The sequence below is a fragment of the Thrips palmi genome, unplaced genomic scaffold (assembly GCF_012932325.1).
Source record: "Thrips palmi isolate BJ-2018 unplaced genomic scaffold, TpBJ-2018v1 HiC_scaffold_8, whole genome shotgun sequence".
NCBI classification, from domain to species: domain Eukaryota; kingdom Metazoa; phylum Arthropoda; class Insecta; order Thysanoptera; family Thripidae; genus Thrips; species Thrips palmi.
Window position 1 is genome coordinate 14,581,333 of NW_023144635.1, and position 18,312 is coordinate 14,599,644.

General features: G+C 43.4%; 2 protein-coding genes across 2 annotated transcripts in view; both read right to left on the reverse strand.

Moving 5' to 3' along the window:
• Window positions 1–1,274: 1,274 nt before the first annotated feature.
• The window catches only part of LOC117653659, a 58,550-nt gene continuing 41,512 nt past the window's right edge, over window positions 1,275–18,312 (reverse strand). Inside the window, exon 7 of the mRNA XM_034399465.1 lies at window positions 1,275–1,466. Within this exon, the coding sequence (XP_034255356.1) occupies window positions 1,275–1,466 (192 nt within the window). The remainder of the gene's footprint in view (window positions 1,467–18,312) is intronic.
• On the reverse strand, window positions 10,428–18,234 carry LOC117653585. Its single transcript, XM_034399376.1, has 5 exons — window positions 18,129–18,234; window positions 16,414–16,545; window positions 13,282–13,487; window positions 12,252–12,444; window positions 10,428–10,872 (listed from the first exon to the last, which is right to left on the reverse strand). The coding sequence occupies exons 1-5, from the start codon at window positions 18,184–18,186 to the stop codon at window positions 10,706–10,708; spliced, it is 756 nt and encodes a 251-aa protein (XP_034255267.1). The 5' UTR covers window positions 18,187–18,234; the 3' UTR covers window positions 10,428–10,705.

Genomic DNA, 18,312 nt, shown 5'->3' on the forward strand with positions numbered 1-18,312 from the left:
GGGACAGCGACGCGCACCGCACATAGCATGATCTGGCGGCTGCACGGTGCAGTGGGGGCGCGGAGTGGAGGGGGATCCTAGTTTGGCCCTAGCCCACCAGAGGGCTCCAGTGGGGGGTGCCGAGAAGGACATTTAGCCTAGTCGAGATGGACATTTAGCCTAGTCAGGGAAATTTAGCCTAGTCGCGAGGCCGACGCCGAGTCGAGTAGGATATTTTGCCTACTCGAGTTGTCACCCGAGGCAGGTACAACCTCCGATCAAGATACGTGGTTGTTTATAAAAAGTGGTACAGCGGGCGTTTCATTGTCTACTCGACTTGGCACAAAAGCCATCTCGACTTAGGAGGACCCAACACGCCTAGAGACGGTTTGCAGTGTCCAGGCCTCGTGTGGTTTGTAATTCTCGTTGTTGGCTGAGCGCTGGCGAAGCCTGTTACTCCAGTGGGGTTGAAAAGCTTTTCATGTCTGTCTGTCTGTGTGTGTGTCTGTGTGCACTACTCCTCCTGAACGGCTCGGCCGATCTCGGTGAGATTTTGCACACTTTTTGGGTATGTCTTGGCTCGGCACACGCAAAATTTCGCTACCCTTGGTCAACTGGTTCAGTTTTTAAAGCCGAAAAATACTTAAGAAACAGCGAAAAATCGAGTTTTCTGCAGGCAGATCATTTCTGTCCTGAAGAAAACGGGGTCTGTGGGGCAGGCCCCCCCAGCATCGACAGGTTAAAAAGTTACATGGGTCAAGATCGTGTTACATATAGATGAAGCAACTCTATCTAGGATGAAGGGGGGGTCTGGGGGACGGAGCATGCAACAAGTTTGGAGTAACCGACGATGGACAAGCCATTGCCTGCCGAAGGCAGGCTAGCGCCTCAGGCCAAGGTAGGGACGCCAGGTGCGCATTGGAGGAACAGGCAGCGAGACATCGCGAAGCCTGCTACGACAAGACGCGGTCTGGCGTATACCTACCTTGTTCTTTATACAATCACTGAGATTTCAAACGCTATGAGTATAGCACGTCTGGTGCGATGCAGCTGAGATATCGCACCATACGTGCAATGCGAAAGCCATATTGCACCTTAGGTGCGATGCGTCCCGAAAATGCCCTATGCTAATGCATGGGAATGGGGAGGTATTGCACTTCATGTGCGACGCTTTTGCATCCATTGACGCTTTACACATAGCGTTTGGATTCTCAGTGAATCCTTGTTGTACTTTATTGTACAGTTTTTGTTGTACTTTTGTTGCACTATTCACACTTTTTCTTGCAGTATGGGAGTCAGGTCCTCACCGTGCGGATGGGGCAGTCCTCCTGGAGGGGGCCGTCGGGCCCGATGGTGTGGTTCAGGACGTGCCTCCACACGCCCGGCAGGTAGGTGCGCATCGTCGTGCACACGCGCCGGAACCTCATCACGATGGCGTTCTCCTTCCAGCCGCCGCGGGAGCTCCAGGACGCGAACACGAACCTGCTCTGCAACGAGCAACGGGGCGCGGAAAGATTGCGTCATCGCCGGGGGGAAGCACCAAAACCTTACGAAGTGTTTTGAGCATACATAGTACAAACCAATTTACTTTTTTATACGAAGAAATACTTCGTAAATTACAGAATATTTTCTTTGTAATCTTATGTATGCTCAAAATACTTTTGTTAGACTGATTTTTCTTTGTAAGGCCTAAGCAAGCTAGGAATAAACTACTTACATTTTTTAAATAAGAACAAATTTTGACAGGAATTAAGGTTTTTTTTTTTGGACGATTGATCAATAATCACCAAGGTTGTTTCGCAGCCCAAAGGCACATTTGTTGCAAAATGTGGTCCTGATCCAGGTTTGGCATTGTTGCGGTTTGCTCAAAATCACTTATTTGGAAACGTGTTCGTGGGCGGACGGAGAGTCGAGTCAGAAATCCGAAACCAGATTCGGAATCCTCACGACTTCTGCCATGGTTTTGGCTCGGTTTTGGCACCATGGACATCTTAAGGTCAGATTAAGTCATGATACACGGGGGCAAATTTCGGTCGCTTTCGTATTTTCAACAAACATTTTCGCGCCTCAACCATTTAGGGACCTTTGATGGAGTGGAGACCTACTCCATCTACACAGCCTTTACATTGGCGAATTTTCTGAGGCCTCAGATTTGTAATACGACTCTCCGTACGCTCGCATCAACGTTTGCAAGATCAGAATGTTACACGATGAGACATGGGATTTCAGGGCCTTTTTGGCTGAGCGATAGCGAAGCCTGTTACTCCAGTGGGGTTGAAATTTTTTTCCTGTCTGTCTGTCTGTCCCCCCAGTAGTTTGTAAAGTTGTCTCAGTGTACAGTGTACAGCATGCGAGTCTTTCTTTTACAAGTGGTATAAAAGGTATTGGGTGGGGGTCGGGTGGGGGGGGCACACTGATTTTCTAAGTGTAATAATGAACTTATTTAAAAAGCAATAACATTTTTATTGCATTAGTAGCGCCATGAAAAAGTTATTGCATTATAAGTGCAATAATTATTGTAATGCATTGGCGCATTTATCGCATTATTAGCGTTGTTATCATTTTATGGCACCAAAACTGTGATAATCTGGGCCCAGATCGGCCAAAACCTAAGGGACTTATTGCATTTTTAATGCGATAATTTTTTTATTGCTGCCACAGATGCGATAATTTAAAGGAATCACACTTGCCTTTTTATCGCAGCAAATTGTATGACACTTATCACATTAGAAATACCAGTGCAATGAGAGATCCCCCGAGACAGCTAACAACAGCGACCAGCTGAGCTGGCCACTGCTTTACTTGAACTACCTAGCGATACCCCGTGCCCACGGAACAAAATATAGTCCCTCTGGAGGCTAAAACCTATTGCCAAGGCCGTTTCAGCTGCGTAATAGCCTTGTAATAGTAGTGTAATAGCTGTAACTGATAGGTAATACCTGTGTAATTGCGTAATAGGTTCGAAATGGGCGTAATGATTAGTTGCTGTAATTGCTATAATTACTGTAATTGCACTGTAATGGTACTGTAATAGCAGAAATATCGATGTAATATCTGTAATTTGAGTAATAGGTGTAATTGTCTGTAATGATTCAAAATGTAATAGTCGGTCGACCATTTTCATGAGTGATTTCCCCCTTGGAACTTAGAGATCTGAATCAGGAATTAGAATCTGCTTTTCACGTGGATAAGGCTGATGAAGTTATGCAGAAACTTAAAAATAAGCAAGAGGAGGATCTTCAGGTCATGGAAAATAAGGTAAGGGCTTGCTCTTGCTCCTTAACTCTTAGTGCATTTTTAATGGTATCTTTCTAAGAAAATGTAATCTGTTTAGAAACGGGAACAAGAAATGGATATCAGATTGCTGACTCAAATAAATGAGATATTCAACAGGTCGAGGGGTCTCAAAATATCAGAAAATGTTGTAATATCGAATGATATCGAATGTAATCTACTTCCGGTTGCCCTCTGCTTGACTGTCGATTGTATCGAACTTCAAACTTCAATCTCTGCCTTGTAATCTTAACAGTCTATTTAAACCCCTGCTGTGTAATAAATCGTTCTCATTCTCGTCTACCACTCCACGCCTACGTTATTGAAGTCGACCTTGACCTACATCATTACTGCTGCTCGAACAGGTTATGGGCCCAGGGCGAACACGTGTTAAGAAGATTACGTGAGTTCTGAAATACCTGTGTCAAGATGGCTACTGCTGAGAATCGAACCACGAACAGCATTGTCGTGGGTTCGTCATTTTCTATGAATGACAGTCAGAAATTGCATGGATCTAGCAACTACCAGAGCTGGAAGTTTATCATGCAGGGAGTTCTTGTCAATGAGGGTTTGTGGAAGTGCGTGGATGGCGAGAATGTGGACACAGATGCTGACAAGCAAGATAGAGCCTTCTTTAAAATAGCTTTGAATGTTTCTTCCGAATTGCAACCCATGCTGTGGAATGTAGAAGGTAGAACAAAGGCTAAGGATGCCTGGGACAAGCTGAAGAATGTCTATGGGAATGCTAATAGTGTTGGAAAGCTTCAACTGTTCCAAAGAATCTTCGGGGCTAGGCAGGCTAATTTCAAGTCTGTAGAAGAATATCTGAATGATATTGCCAGTACCCATGAGAAGATTGTTAGGCAAGATAAGGACAGTTCCCTTCCTGATGAAATTGTGGCGTATGTTATGCTGTTAGGTCTCTCTGATGAGTATCAACCTCTGAAGATGGCTATTGAGAGCCGAACTGAAAAGCTAACATCTGATTTTGTGAGAAACAAGGTTTTAAGCTGTGATATTTCATCATCTGACAGTGCTATGTTTGTCAAGAGTAAGGGCCATAAGAAGAAAGCTAGTCATGTTGGCAATGGTAACGATGCTAGTAAGGTTGGTGCTACCGATAAAAACATGGCAAGGAAGTTGTCTGCTATTACTGTAAAGAGCCAGGACATAAGAAACCCAAGTGTGCTTTACTCAAGAAAGCATTGAAGGAAGGCAAGGAGAAGGGTCATGTTAACAAAGCTAACTTTGTTCATAATTCCAGTGACGATGGTGCTGCCAGTAGTCCCGAAAGGGTCCTTATTACTGCTCACAATGGTGAAGTGAGTGAGGCGCCTGATTCTCCGAGGTTAGTGGCTGCCAAGGTGGGCCACTTTGATCCGACTGCAAAGAGTAACTGGTATATAGATTCTGGAGCTACGAAGCACATGTGTGTGAATAGAGACTGGTTTTCTTCTTTCACACCTTTATGCCAATCTGTGAATGTAGCCAATGATGTCGTCGAGCCAGTGGCTGGAGTTGGAGTGGTGCCTCTCAGCAATACTGTCAGACTTACAAATGTTCTATATGTTCCAGGCCTTGCCGTGAATCTAATTTCTGTGTCTACTCTTACTGACAAGGGCTTTTCAGTCTCTTTTGAGAGGAAGTGCTGCAAGGTGACTGACCCAGAGGATAACTCATTGATTATGCAGGCCCGGAGAAGTGCACTCTGAGAAAAAATGACGGTAAATCCTGGATAATTTTTTTGCCAAACTTTACCGTACTTCAAAAACCAGTATCCACCGTACAGTCTACAGTATTTACCGTACTTGTTTTACAAAATATTCCGTAGTCTTTTAACAGTAGTTGCCGTTCATCCGTACAGTCCATGCCGTAGGAAGGGCCAGGTCTGGTCCCAACAAGGGCCGCTTCCAAGAATTGTCCACATCAGGATCTTGAAAAAAGGGGGTCGACCGACTGAAAAATTTTATTGCACCTTTCGATAGGTCTCGTCAAGACCTTTCCAACGAGTGGTCGGAAGGGGGGTCCAGGAGTCCGACTTCAGCAGTTGCGTACATCAGGAACTTGGAAAAAGAGGGTCAACCGACTAAACAAAATTATAGCAGTTTTTGATAGGTATTAAAAGTACGGGATTGCCGGGTAAAAAAGTACGGGATTACCTGTAAAAAAAGTACGGTGTTTCCTGTATTAAAAAGTACGGTATTGCCTGTAAAAAAAACGACGGAATTGCCTGTTAAAAAAGTACGGTGAAGTCTGGAGTAATCAGTACAGGATTTACCGTGATCTTTTCTCGCAGTGTGGAAATCTCTTTATTCTGGAACACAACGTAGAAGCTGCCAGTGAGAATTCTGCGTTTGTTGTCAAGGAAGATGTTACCCTGCTGCATCGACGAATGGGCCATCTGTCATCATCCCAACTCAGCTTGATGAAAGGAAAGTGTGAGGTTAGTGCTGGTTCATCATTGAATTGTGAAGTTTGTGTCGAAGGGAAAATGGCGAGAAAGCCTTTCCACTCTAGTGACACTCCAAGAGCTTCTCAGCCCCTCCAACTTGTTCACTCTGACTTGATGGGTCCCATGAATGTGACTACTTATGGTGGTAGAAAGTATGTTCTGGTGTTTCTTGATGACCACAGTAGAAAGTTGTTTTGTTATCTCCTTTGTCGCAAGTCTGAAGTTTTTCAATACTTTCAAGAATTCAAGAGCTTAGTAGAAAACCAGACTGATAAGAAGATCAAAGTGCTGAGAACCGACAACGGGGGTGAATATGTCAATAACAATTTTGATGCCTTTCTGAAGTCTTCAGGTATTGTTCACCAGACGTCTGTGCCTCACTCGCCCCAGCAGAATGGCGTTGCCGAGAGGGTCAATCGGACAATCCTAAACACAACTAGATGTCTTCTGCTGGATTCCAGGATCAACATCAAGTACTGGGGAGAAGCAGTCAAGTGTGCAGTTTATCTGAGGAACCGTTCACCATCATCAGTACTTTCTGGACAAATTCCAGAGGAGTTATGGTCAGGTCAGGCTGTAGACACTAGTAACCTTAGAGTACACTGGTAAAACTGGAGCGTAGTTGTATGCTTCATTCAAGCATACAACTACGCTTGAAGACTTTACGCTTGACGTCAAGCGTAGAGAAGAAATTCCCCTATGCATTTAGATAGGCGGGAGAGAGGCGAAATGGAGAACTACGCTTGAAGCCGAGCGTAGTTCTACTACGCTTGAAGAAAGGCGTAAAACTACGCTTGAGTTCTACCAGTGTAGAGTGTTTGGAAGCTTTGCTCATATTCATGTTCCAAAGGAAAACAGGAAGAAATTGGATCCACGAGCGAAGAAAGTTCTTTTTGTTGGTTACTGTGAGGAGTCAAAAGCTTGGAAGTTTGTTGATCCTGCAGCAAGAGATAGAATCATCAAGTCCAGGGATGCAGTGTTCCAGGAGAACTTCAATCGTCCTGAAACTGTCAAGAATTCTGTGGCTGATGTTAATCTTTTCCCTGAACCAGATGTGATTGAGATTCCAACGATTTCCATCGAGGACGCAGTCATCAACAACCCTGATCCAGCTGAAGAAAATCAAGAGCATGTTAATGACCATGAATCTGAATCTGATTTTAAAATCATTATTGCTTGAAATTAAGAACAGTGGAGTATGTTTGGCGTTACACACTAAATGTCATGGGACTTTTTCTTGTCCCACGGTTTATGCAATTTTAAGCACATCCGACGCTGATACAATTTTGTTCCCGTCTGGTGACACATTTTGTCCGGCGCCAGCTGCAACTTGTACTTTCACTAGACAATTTGTCCCGCCTGGCGGACACAAAATTGCATCACCACCGGATGTGCTTAAAATTGCATAAACTGTGGGACAAAAAAAGTCCCATGACATTTAGTGTGTATGTTTCGAACGAAAAGAGGTGTCTCTATTTTCCCTGCAAGGTTACAAAATTGTATTCCATCTGGAACAGGCGGCCCGGGAGTAGACATAACAGAACCAAATTTTGTCCTGATTATGTTGACATGATTGTCTACAGATTTAAACCTCGTTCGGACGAGAACCAGAGTTCCAACCGAGGTTTCTGGGGAGGTTTTTACGAACTTTATAAAACTTGTCAGAATTTAGATGATTTTCGTTTGGTTCTTAATAATCCTGGCGAGTCTCTGATTGCCTTCGTGCGTTTCCCGTGATCTGCTAAGGCCTCCTAGATCACGAAAAAAAATTCCCGATGGTCTTCTGAACAACCGCTTGAGAGCAACACGACAAAAACCAAAAAAAGTGCGCTTTGTCTCTATTTTCCTTCATGTCTCATATTACCCCGTTCTACGGTACCCTAATCCCTGTCAAATTTTGTGCAGACATCAAAAAGGTTAGTAGTTTTTACCTTGCTTGCTTAGTTTGGCAGATATTAATGTAAAACAAAATGTCCTCACGCCCGGTTTGGAAAAGCAGTTGCCACCCTCTGGTCTACGTTAAAATGAATGTAACATCCTGATTAAACGGGTGTCTCATGTCTAAACGAATGTGCCGCGGTATTCAAACGAACGTGACAAAATTCCCGTTCTGTCAAATATGACGACAGATTCGTTAAAGAAAAAAAAAAGAAGAAAAAGAAAGTGAAACGCTACGGTCTTACCTTTGTACATGATTCCAAAAATCTCCTGCTTAACAATGAATTTTACCTCAGTTTAAATACAACACAATAAAAATAGAGAAAACAAAAATCTATTGACTGTCGCAAAGAAATTGCAATTTCTTCTTAGCTCGCTGATTGAATACCCCTTCAATATCACAAGATGAAACTTTGTAGTTTAGATGTCGCACTTACGTTCTTATTGTCATCAAAGGGCTGACTCATAGTGAAGTTCGCTGTCCACAACACTGCGCGCAGGTCCACTCGGTCTCTAACATGCGAGACGGCGCAATAAAACGGGCGGTCCAGAACCGCCGCCGGACAACACTCCACATGTTCTACGTCAACGTTGTAGGGCCCCTGTTCATTACAGCAGAACTATTTAAGATCACATTCGTTGGAATATGAAGAAGCTAATTTATGGCAATAAATTTTCACATTCCAATTAATGTGACAGGATTCTCGAAGGAACGTCACGTGTTGTGACATTTGTCTGCGGTGTCACGCTCCTGGAATGAGTGTGTATGACCTCTACCCAGTCCAAAAAAAAAAACATGGGCCATCCCATGAGCTATGGCGGTGCATGGGATGCCATGGGTCCATTATTTCCATGGGAACGATTCCCCGTGATTTTTGGAACAACTTCTCATGGTGTCTTGAGACCCATGGGGGAAGGTACCATGCAGTGTAAGTCATGGGAAGCACTTTCTTGCCTTGGCAGAGTCCCTTGCGAGTACAAATGATGCGAACGGTGCCTGACCTGGTTAAAGTTGTGAAACTATTGAACTGTCACGCCTTAAACTTTTGACGCTTCATCCGATTTTGCAATCATATTTTGTCTGGAGGGCACTGTTGACATGATATGATCTATAATTGAAAATAAGGCGGAGACTTCAACGTACGAGCAGGACTGCCTTCCCATGGGAAGTCCCAACCCATGGAAAAGTTCACATCATGGGGGAGGTCCTCCCATGGTGCAAGGCCTGCGCCATGGGAAACGACCTCAATTTTGCATGGCATGCCGCTCGTCCATGGTGCGGAACCACGGTCTCATGGGATTTCAATGCGCTTTCATGGAATCTGTGTCATGGGATCCCATGCAATCCATGGTTTTTTGGGACTGGGATAGCATTCTCACGTTTGTTCTAGGAAAACGTGGAAACGAATGTGACAAAATGTCACGTTCCTTTGAGCATTGTGCGCACATTCTTTGGATGTGAATCAGCCATGCGTTAGCTTATTCACATTCAAACGAATGTGACACAATGCTCAAAGGAACGTGACATTTTGTCACATTCGTTTCAACGCGATGTCACGTTCTTCGAATGAGAGTGTCTTTTTTTAGTCGGACATCAATTTATCTTTTCGTCGAAAAAGGTGCACTATATATGTAAGCAAACTTGATGCTTCTGCCACCAACGAGCAATGGAGTTGAATTGTTTTCGTGCAACAACGTAGCATATCTACTTGTGACTTAGGGTGCGCTGGTCAGGGAGAGCGCTTTACCGCCAGTTGCTGCCCATCCGCGCGCCCGAGAAGGGCGAACGCAGCGCCGAGGAGACCTACCGCGGCCAGAGACAAATGCCATCTCCCGGAATGGAGCACAACTGTGCCAAACAGAAGGGCAACTCATCACACTGAGAATGAATGTTCCCTTTATGAAGGTTTCCTCGCCCAAATGTGGGCCTTATACTAGGGAGCCATTTAGGTAGCTGATACACCCTTCCTCACTCATATTTGGGTCACAAAGTATACCTCACCCAAAATTGGATATCAAGACTTTTTCATTCTCAGTGCAGTACACTATTGACAAAATATATGAGAAAATTGAGACAAAGTTTACCTACGGGACAAGGGGGCCGCGTCAGGAGCAGACACGGGACTCAATCTTCGATAGCGACTCAGATAATGAACAACCCTAATAGAAGTACAGACTAACTTACTACGTACTTTTTTGTGCGTAGCTTTTGCACAGAATTGAGCATACGCGCGAAACGCACGAATACGAACGCAGCAACGCACACTTTCCTGCTTAGTTGCACACTAGTTCGTGCATTTTACGACGCATGCACAATTTTGTGCAAAGCTCTTGCAAAAAAAACAACATAGTCATTTGGTGTGTACAGAGTTGTATAAGTTTCTGGCTCCTTCCATCTAACGGACACGGCAAACTCACCTTTACATTTTACACATTCACAAAGCATTGTCTGAAGTCCGGCCGAGTGAAAACTGGATAGAGTATCCGCCGCGATTCTGATGTACAGCAACTTTTTGCTACCCTCGATCGTCAAGATAAAGTAAAGCCATGGCGTGCATCAGCGAGTCCGCGGCACGGAGTCGTATAACTGATGCTCAAACCAGGAAACACAAAAAACGACGCCATTCACAGGCGTTTTAAAAAGGAACTGGAAAATTATGGACGTTTCAGACCGTTCAGCCAGACCGGGTCCCACCAACATTTCAGATCGAATGGAAGAACACGAGCAGTTATGCAAGAACTCCGCAAAATGTAACAGTACGAGCCAAGGTTATCGATTAGTTCCTCCACTTTTCCTGTAGTTTTATTGAATATCTGCCAGCACAGAGTAACGTACAAAACAGAATGATGATGCGGGAACCCACACACTAAATGTTAATGTACAACTTTTTACGTGTTTGTGCTGATGCATTAATTTAAACCTGCGCACCATTGTGCATAAAATTGTGCTTTAATTAAAACATTTTTACCCATAAAAACCACGTATCCACAAAATCGTACAAGTTACAGTACACGAAAAAAATTCGACCGAAACATTTAGTGTTTTCGGCAAAGTCTCCGTTTTCAGCGACCAAATAGCAGTAGAAGAGATGCTAATGCCACGAAAGGAAAACCAATGTGCGCGAAGTTCGCTGCTGATGGACTGGGCGTTGACGAGATCGGTGTTGTCATGCCTGACGACGTTGACGTACGCCCCGTCGATGGAGGGGCGGTCACGGTCGTAAACGAGACTGCGAAGCAGACGCATTCGTTTTGTAGAGAAGTGATATCAAGCAGATACTAACCCCAACAATAGCGACAAGAACAAAAAAAAATCTGCGCGCAGTGACATTGGTTGATTATTTAGACCATATGTCAAGGAAATGTGGACAATGGATAGACTTGAAATCAGGGATCCTTAACTTAACTTAATATTTAACTAACACTGCTTTCATAACGTAACATAAAACAATGTTCGCTAAAGGTTAAGGGTACGGACTTATGAAAGTACTTGCAGAAGTATATCCACACAAATTCGAGACATAAAAAAATAACCTACCCTTTTGAAAAGATGTTAGAAGTTAAGGGTAGTAACTTTAACTCTTATGATAACGTTATGATGCCCTTATGAGGTAAGTTAAGGATCCCTGCTTGAAATACAGTTATTTGATCCATTGCAAAAGAGTCATGAAAGAACCACGGGAACCATCGGAAACACGTGTCTTTGTCTTCAACTAACAAAAAAAAACTGATGAAGTGCTTTTGTAAGGCGCTGAGTGCTACTGCCCCCTTAAAGTCGTAACCACAGAAAAGTTACCGTGAGTCTGGCGGAGGACAGTCGCAAATTTCTTGCTGATAGCGGATAGTGCTAATAGTTGGGGCATTCCACATCAAACCATCGAGGTCCAAAACGTATTTGCTCAGATCCAGCTCCCAATTTATTCTATCGTAGCCTACCACCCAAGAAACACTCCTATAACTTTTTTAATAAGAAATATTTTGAAATTTCCAATAATATTTCAAAACTTTTTAGAAATTTTCTAAAACTGTGTCTTTAGGCGCTCAAATGTGTTGAAAACAGTAAATGGCAACATGATACAGTGAGAAACAAGTTTGGGATCCCAACCTTTGCCAAAAAGAACGTTAAAAAAATATAAAAAAATACGCCGCTTTTTAATTTCAAAAATACACCATCTTACTTTTTGACCATATCGGCATCAAAGGACCCTAACGTAAGGGGTACTTTAACTGTCAGCTAAATATTGGGTGGCAATCCATAAACACCTGAGATATTGCAAAAAAAAAAAACTCTAAAAGTTTTCTTGAAGTGTGCCCCGAAAAATTGACTAAATGGGACCGTTATTGGTACCGTGCATTAAAATGTTATCCTAGTGTCTGTTCTGACAATTTGGATCCATTTCGAGGTGAAGGTCAGCATTACAAGAGTTTATGCCTACTTTTTATTGCTGTGAAATGCCTGAATTCTTGTAATGCCGACGTTCACCTTGAAATGGTCCCAGAGTGTTAGGACAGACACCAGGATAACAATTCAACGCACTTCTCTCGGATGAGACAAAATCAGGCTTCCTGAACGGAAATGGCACTTCTCCTTTACTCCTTTAAAACTTACCGTTTAGAGTGACTGGCATGTCTTTCATCCAATTTTCCGGCCTGATTCGAAGATGATGGCTGTCAGCCGTAACAGGTACAGAAACGCTGTGCTCGATGTCACCCAGCCGCCACAATGCAAGAGATGTTGAACGCCTCTCCAATACGAACGCTAGTTCACTCGTGGGGAAGTACTCCCAGCCGTCCGTTTGGCTCTGGTCAAACAAAAGAGGAGAAGAGTAACAATAAGAAGATGCACGACTAAATATGTTTGTACGCATTTTGGAGAAAGTGCTCGGTATTTCGAACGAGAATCGTACAGAAAGTTCATTTGTACAAATGCACAACGCCAATGCATGGAAAGACATCGTACTTCTCGAACACTGCAAAAGTATTGCACCAACTGGTGCGATGAAAACGGGTTCGAACGTTTTGCTGTTAATTGATGATTGATGCTATACTCATGCCATGATAAAAATAGTTCCTGGTTTTCCCAGGAACTCCCTGAAAATCACCTGTGTCTACCTTAGGCTTCCTGAAAAAAACCAGGTAACCGTTTTTACCGTGTAGCGTTCGGATTCTCAGTGGTTTCGAACCAAACTGTACATATCATTTAGTGTATTAAAGAAGTAAATGGCAGGTCTTGCATAGGTTTCTACCCTTTTTTTTTAAATCAGTTTTTGACTTCATTTTGATTTTATTGTGCATAGAGGTTTTGCATGGAGACTTAAGGTTGATCTGCAAATTATTAAATAAGTGGCAACAAGCAGAAATTAATAGCTCTAGCTCTCTTGATAAGAAATTCCAATAGTATCTCTGCTACAGTAGCAATTAGTAAAAAAGATAGCACTTGCTCTTTTATCGCAGCACGCACTTGCAATGCAATTGCATGCAATGCAAATGCAATGAAATTAAATAGAAAAGAGACAACCGATGCATCCTGACACGCCGCTACTTTCAACCGAATTCTTTTGAGAGCCAATTGGCGTCGCAACCACGCTGAAACTTTTCTAACGCTTCGTTTGTTGTTGGTGTCCAAAATTCACACTGACCTCGATGGACGACGAGCAGTACGCGCCCCAGACGTTGCAGTCAGTGTCTTGGAAGTACTTGAGGGTCCCATTGGAGTTGGCGCCCCACACGTACAGAGCGCTGCACCAGGAGTCATTGCACAGCCGAAAGACGACGCCCTTGTGCTCAAACCGGTACTGCACTGTGGCCAGCAACGCATCCCCGACGGACAACGTGGCGGCGGCAGCTAGAACAGTAGTGGTGAACTCACAAAAGGCACCTGCACTCTCAGGACCCTGCTCTACAAACTGAAGTGTGTACTCAGTATGCATCTACAGATGCATACTTATAAGTACACACCTACAGATGCAAACTTAGCTGAGTACACAACACATCTAAAGATGCATACTTGGCTGAGTACACATCTACAGATGCATACTTGACAGGTATGCATCTGTAGATGTGTACTCAACCAAGAAAGCATCTAGATGCTCAGCTAGGTATGCATCTGTAGATGCATACTGAGTACACACTTCAGTTTGTAGAGTGTCTACGTGTTTTGACAGCCTTCGCGATCGTGTCACATTCGTTTGAATGCGACTCGTGGCACTGCAAGGCCGAGCCGCAGGGATCCTTAACTTACCTCATAAGGGCATCATAACGTTATCATAAGAGTTAAAGTTACTACCCTTAACTTCTAACATCTTTTCAAAAGGGTAGGTTTTTTTTTATGTCTCGAATTTGTGTGGATATACTTCTGCAAGTACTTTCATAAGTCCGTACCCTTAACCTTTAGCGAACATTGTTTGTTACGTTATGAAAGCAGTGTTAGTTAAATATCAAGTTAAGTTAAGGATCCCTGCCGAGCCGAGTCACGTAGAAAAGGAATGTGACATTTCCTTCAAACCGGTCTACGGTTACGAGGTATCCATAAGAAGTTTACTGTGTTGTAATTTAGTGCACACTTACGTACGAGACATCACAGTTTTTTGCTTGTTTTTTTGTGCGCACGAAATTTTCGTACAATTTTCGTGCGAAAAACTGCACATTTTTGTACAAAACTGCACAAAATTTTGTACTAATTAGTACGAATAAGGGAGGGTGGGGAACCATGACCACCTTTTTTTACTCGTTCTTTACACCCTCATTTCAAAATTTAGGTTAATGTGAAGAGAACGAGTATTGTGCTCAAAATCGGTTTTTGTTAGCTACATGATTCAACTCGCTATGCACACAAGGAAAACCATATGTAATGTACTCATTTGAAAGATCAAAGCCTCCTCTTTAAGGCGTAAATGAAGTATTTTTCATTTCACTATGAAAGTTTTTGAGCAAATGAAGATTGAAAATGTTTATTAAAACTGGCTGGTGTCTAGTAATGAGAGGTTATAACACTTCGTTTTTGCGTGATTCATATCGAATTGGCATGTGCCATAGCAAAAATCCACCTCCCTGTGCTTTGTTTAACATTTTTCATTTGAGGATTATCTCTCTTAGCAAACAAACATTTAAAATATCTGCAGTTTTTCAACCTTCCTTTGGACGGCCTGCCGCTAACATCGGCGACCCGTGGCGCCACCACGCGGATTTCAAACGAACTACTGTAATGGCGGTAGAGTTTGAACGTACTTTCATTTCGAGCTTAACAATTATTTAACCACCTGGCCACTTTTGAAAACCACTAGACATCCTTCATTCACAAAAAAAATGTGTAAAGAACGAGTTATTTATTTAATATCAATTCATTGATATTTCGCACCATCCTTTAAACTTTTTTTCTTTACTTCTTGTTTGTACCTCCCTCTACTTCACCGTGTGGTTCGAAAAGTTAAGTTTCCAGCATGAGGGGATTCTTTGGTCCTCCAAGGACCTCTTCCACCCATTGGAACTTGTCTGCAATGCACGGCAGGCTCACAGAACACTTAGGAAAATAAAACGCAAAGTGGTCATGGCGCCCCACCTATGGGGTACCATGACCACCCCGTGGGGCACCATGACCATAGTAATTTTTTGGCCCAAAAAAGTGTACTTTCTACCAGTATTCTCATTGAAATTGTTTATATCGCTGTCCTTACGATCAAGCCAGTCAACTTAACCAAAAAAACACTGTAAAAACCTTCGAAGTATCAAACGTTCTGAGATGCCTTAAAATGGACGGTTTAAAACAGTTAACGCTCTAAGGCTTTCAAATTTCACATCCAAAGCTATGACATGTGTTAACATTTTATGTTTGTCTTGCTAAGACGAATCCAAAGTCGTATGCAGATTTCAATTTGGTAAATTTTAAGAAATTTATCGCGGTTACTACACTGCAAACAAGTGAATTAAATAATGTTTCTCATAATGCCAGAGCCATCTTGGTGCAAAGTAGCCACGGATCGCCTTCGCGGCCAATTTTTGCGGTTTGGAGCTCATTTAGTGCAAGAGAAACTACCATTTCAAGTCTCAGTTTCAAAATCATTCTTAATCATCCTGGTGATTCACGATTTGTGATAAAACTATCTATTCTGTAGCAATTATTTAACCTTTATACATTCTCAAAAGCAAACAGCAAATTTTCGACGAAAATAAATCATTATCAGGCCAAAATATGAGAAAAAACACTCAAATATGTATGGTTATGGTGCCCCACTATAAAGTGGTCATGGCTCCCCACAATGCAGTTTACGACTCTGAGGCTCCCCGAGCAAGCAAAAAGCTACTTAGAATTAAATGTGATGTTGGATATTTTGCCGGAGAGCCGACATTTTGAGAAAAACCTAAGACATCGAACTTATCTCATCAAATGTGAGAGTGAGAAAAAATATCTCAGATTTGGAATACGCCCAATTTAGCCAAAACGCTGTAACAAAAATTTTGGCGAGGTGCTATGGTCGTGCCCTTGAAGCTAGAAGGTAGGGCTCTGGCTGAAAATAGTTAGAATTCTATTCTCTCGAAAGTCCGGTCGACCGGTTGCCGTCGTCAAAGTAGTTCCCGAGAGCGAGGGGGGTGGTCATGGTACCCCAGTGGTCATGGTGCCCCACCCTCCCTTAGTTCGTGTGCACAAAAAACTGTGATGTCTCGTACAAAATTTGTACAAAAACATTTAGTGTGTGTGACAACGCCGCACCGTAAACACAAAGTATCCTGCCTGCCACCGAACTTGAGTTTAGGACTATTCAAACAGCACTCACCACTGTCACATTTTCCAGGCTTTTCGTCGCTTCCATCATCACAGTCGGTGACTCCGTCACAGATCAGATACGGCATCGTGCACTGACCGTTGTCGCAAGTGAAATGGTCATCGTCGCAGGCACGCGCAGCGCCTGCGGGGTTTACCGAGTTAGTGGCATGTTCAGGAAATTGCACATTGAAAACTAAAGGGAGATAATCGCGACCCAAATTTGGCGAGAAATATTTCTTACCGTCTTGTGGTAAGAAGCAAAGTTCTCACCAAATTTTGGCATGAAAAGTTCTTGCAAGCCATATGAAGTGTTAAGAATTTCTCACCACTTCATGGCGATAATTCTGATTTTCACTGCTAATGAGGTGAGAATTTTGATTTTCACCACAACAGTGAGAATTTTTTTCTGACTTATAGCCGCTTTATGTCTCACTTTTGAGTTTTCAGTATAGCTAGTGGTGATTTAATTAGATTCGGTTAACAGAAACTGTTAATGTAACATTTTGAAGCCGATCTATTCTCCTTTGAAGTGCATTTTCTCTGTATACAAGTTGTAAGCCGAGGCCTTGCACGCTAAATGCTAAATGCTAATTTCATACGCGCTGCTGCATGATTTTAAACCTGTGTCACGTTTTGGATAAAATTGTGCTCAAACTTCCATAAATTTATTAATTTTTAAGCATAATATTATGCGAGTTCCACCTATAAACAAAATCGTGCAAGTTTTACGCACAAATTTCTAAACACTAAGTGCTTATTGTTGTGGTTCGGGATGGCGGGAATCAGACACTCAGAAACAGTCAGCTGGTTTATTGGAGCACAGCAGTAGGCGATCGGTGCGAGGGAGTACGAGGGAATAGTTGGGGGGGGGACCGGGACAAAGAGGGTGCGGGGAAGGGAAAGTGCTGGGTTATTTACGGGGGGGGGGACTGTGGCAAAAAGGTACGGAAAATGCTGTTAATTTTTTGTTAGGATTCTCCGTAGCCCTCTTTTCAATATTCTCCGTAGGCTCTTCCAGTATTCTCCGTAGGGCCGTACAGAATTCTCCGTAGGGCCGTACAGTCTTCTCCGTAGGACCTGGAAGACTGATCGTCCTACGGAGATCACTGTAAGGTCCTACAGAGAATACTGTAAAAGCCTACGGATAATACTGTAAGAGCCTACGGATAACATTGACAAGGGGGCTACTCTAGAAACTGAAGAGTGTGCATGGCATGCTCCCCCAGGGAGTATATGCCACAAAGCACGCTCCATTCTGGAGTGTGCTTGCGAGCACACTCTACGGAGGAGCATGCTTGGCAAGCACACTCTACGGAGGAGCATGCATGGCAAGCACACTCTACGGAGGAGCATGCATGGCAAGCACACTCTACGGAGGAGCATGCTTCAAAGCACACTCCAGGATTAAGGCGTGCCTCTTCGATCATATGGGCCTTGCAACAGCGACGCAGCACGCTTTATCCTGGAGTGTGCTTGGAAGCATGCTCCTCCGTAGAGCGTGCTTGCCAAGCATGATCCTGGGAAGAGTGTGCTTGCAAGCACACTCCAGGATGGAGCGTGCTTTGTGGCATACTCCCTGGGGGAGCATGCCATGCACTCTCTTCAGTTTCTAGAGTACGGAGAATTACCGCAAGGTGTTTACAGAATTTTCCGTAGCTTTTTGCCACAGTGGGGACCGCAAGCGCAGGGTGTGGCTAAGAACATCAGTATCTCAACAGTATTCACCCATAAGTACTGCCAAGAGTAGTGCCAGAAGCCGACAGCCTGCTCCAGAGGAAACCATCTTGGTGAGGTTTGGAGGAACACTAACCTCTGAAAGAAGAATAACAGTTGAGCGGATCATGTGCACATGCGCGATAGGCCAATAATCTATGGCATCGCATCAGACGTTCCTGATAAGGTTTGACAA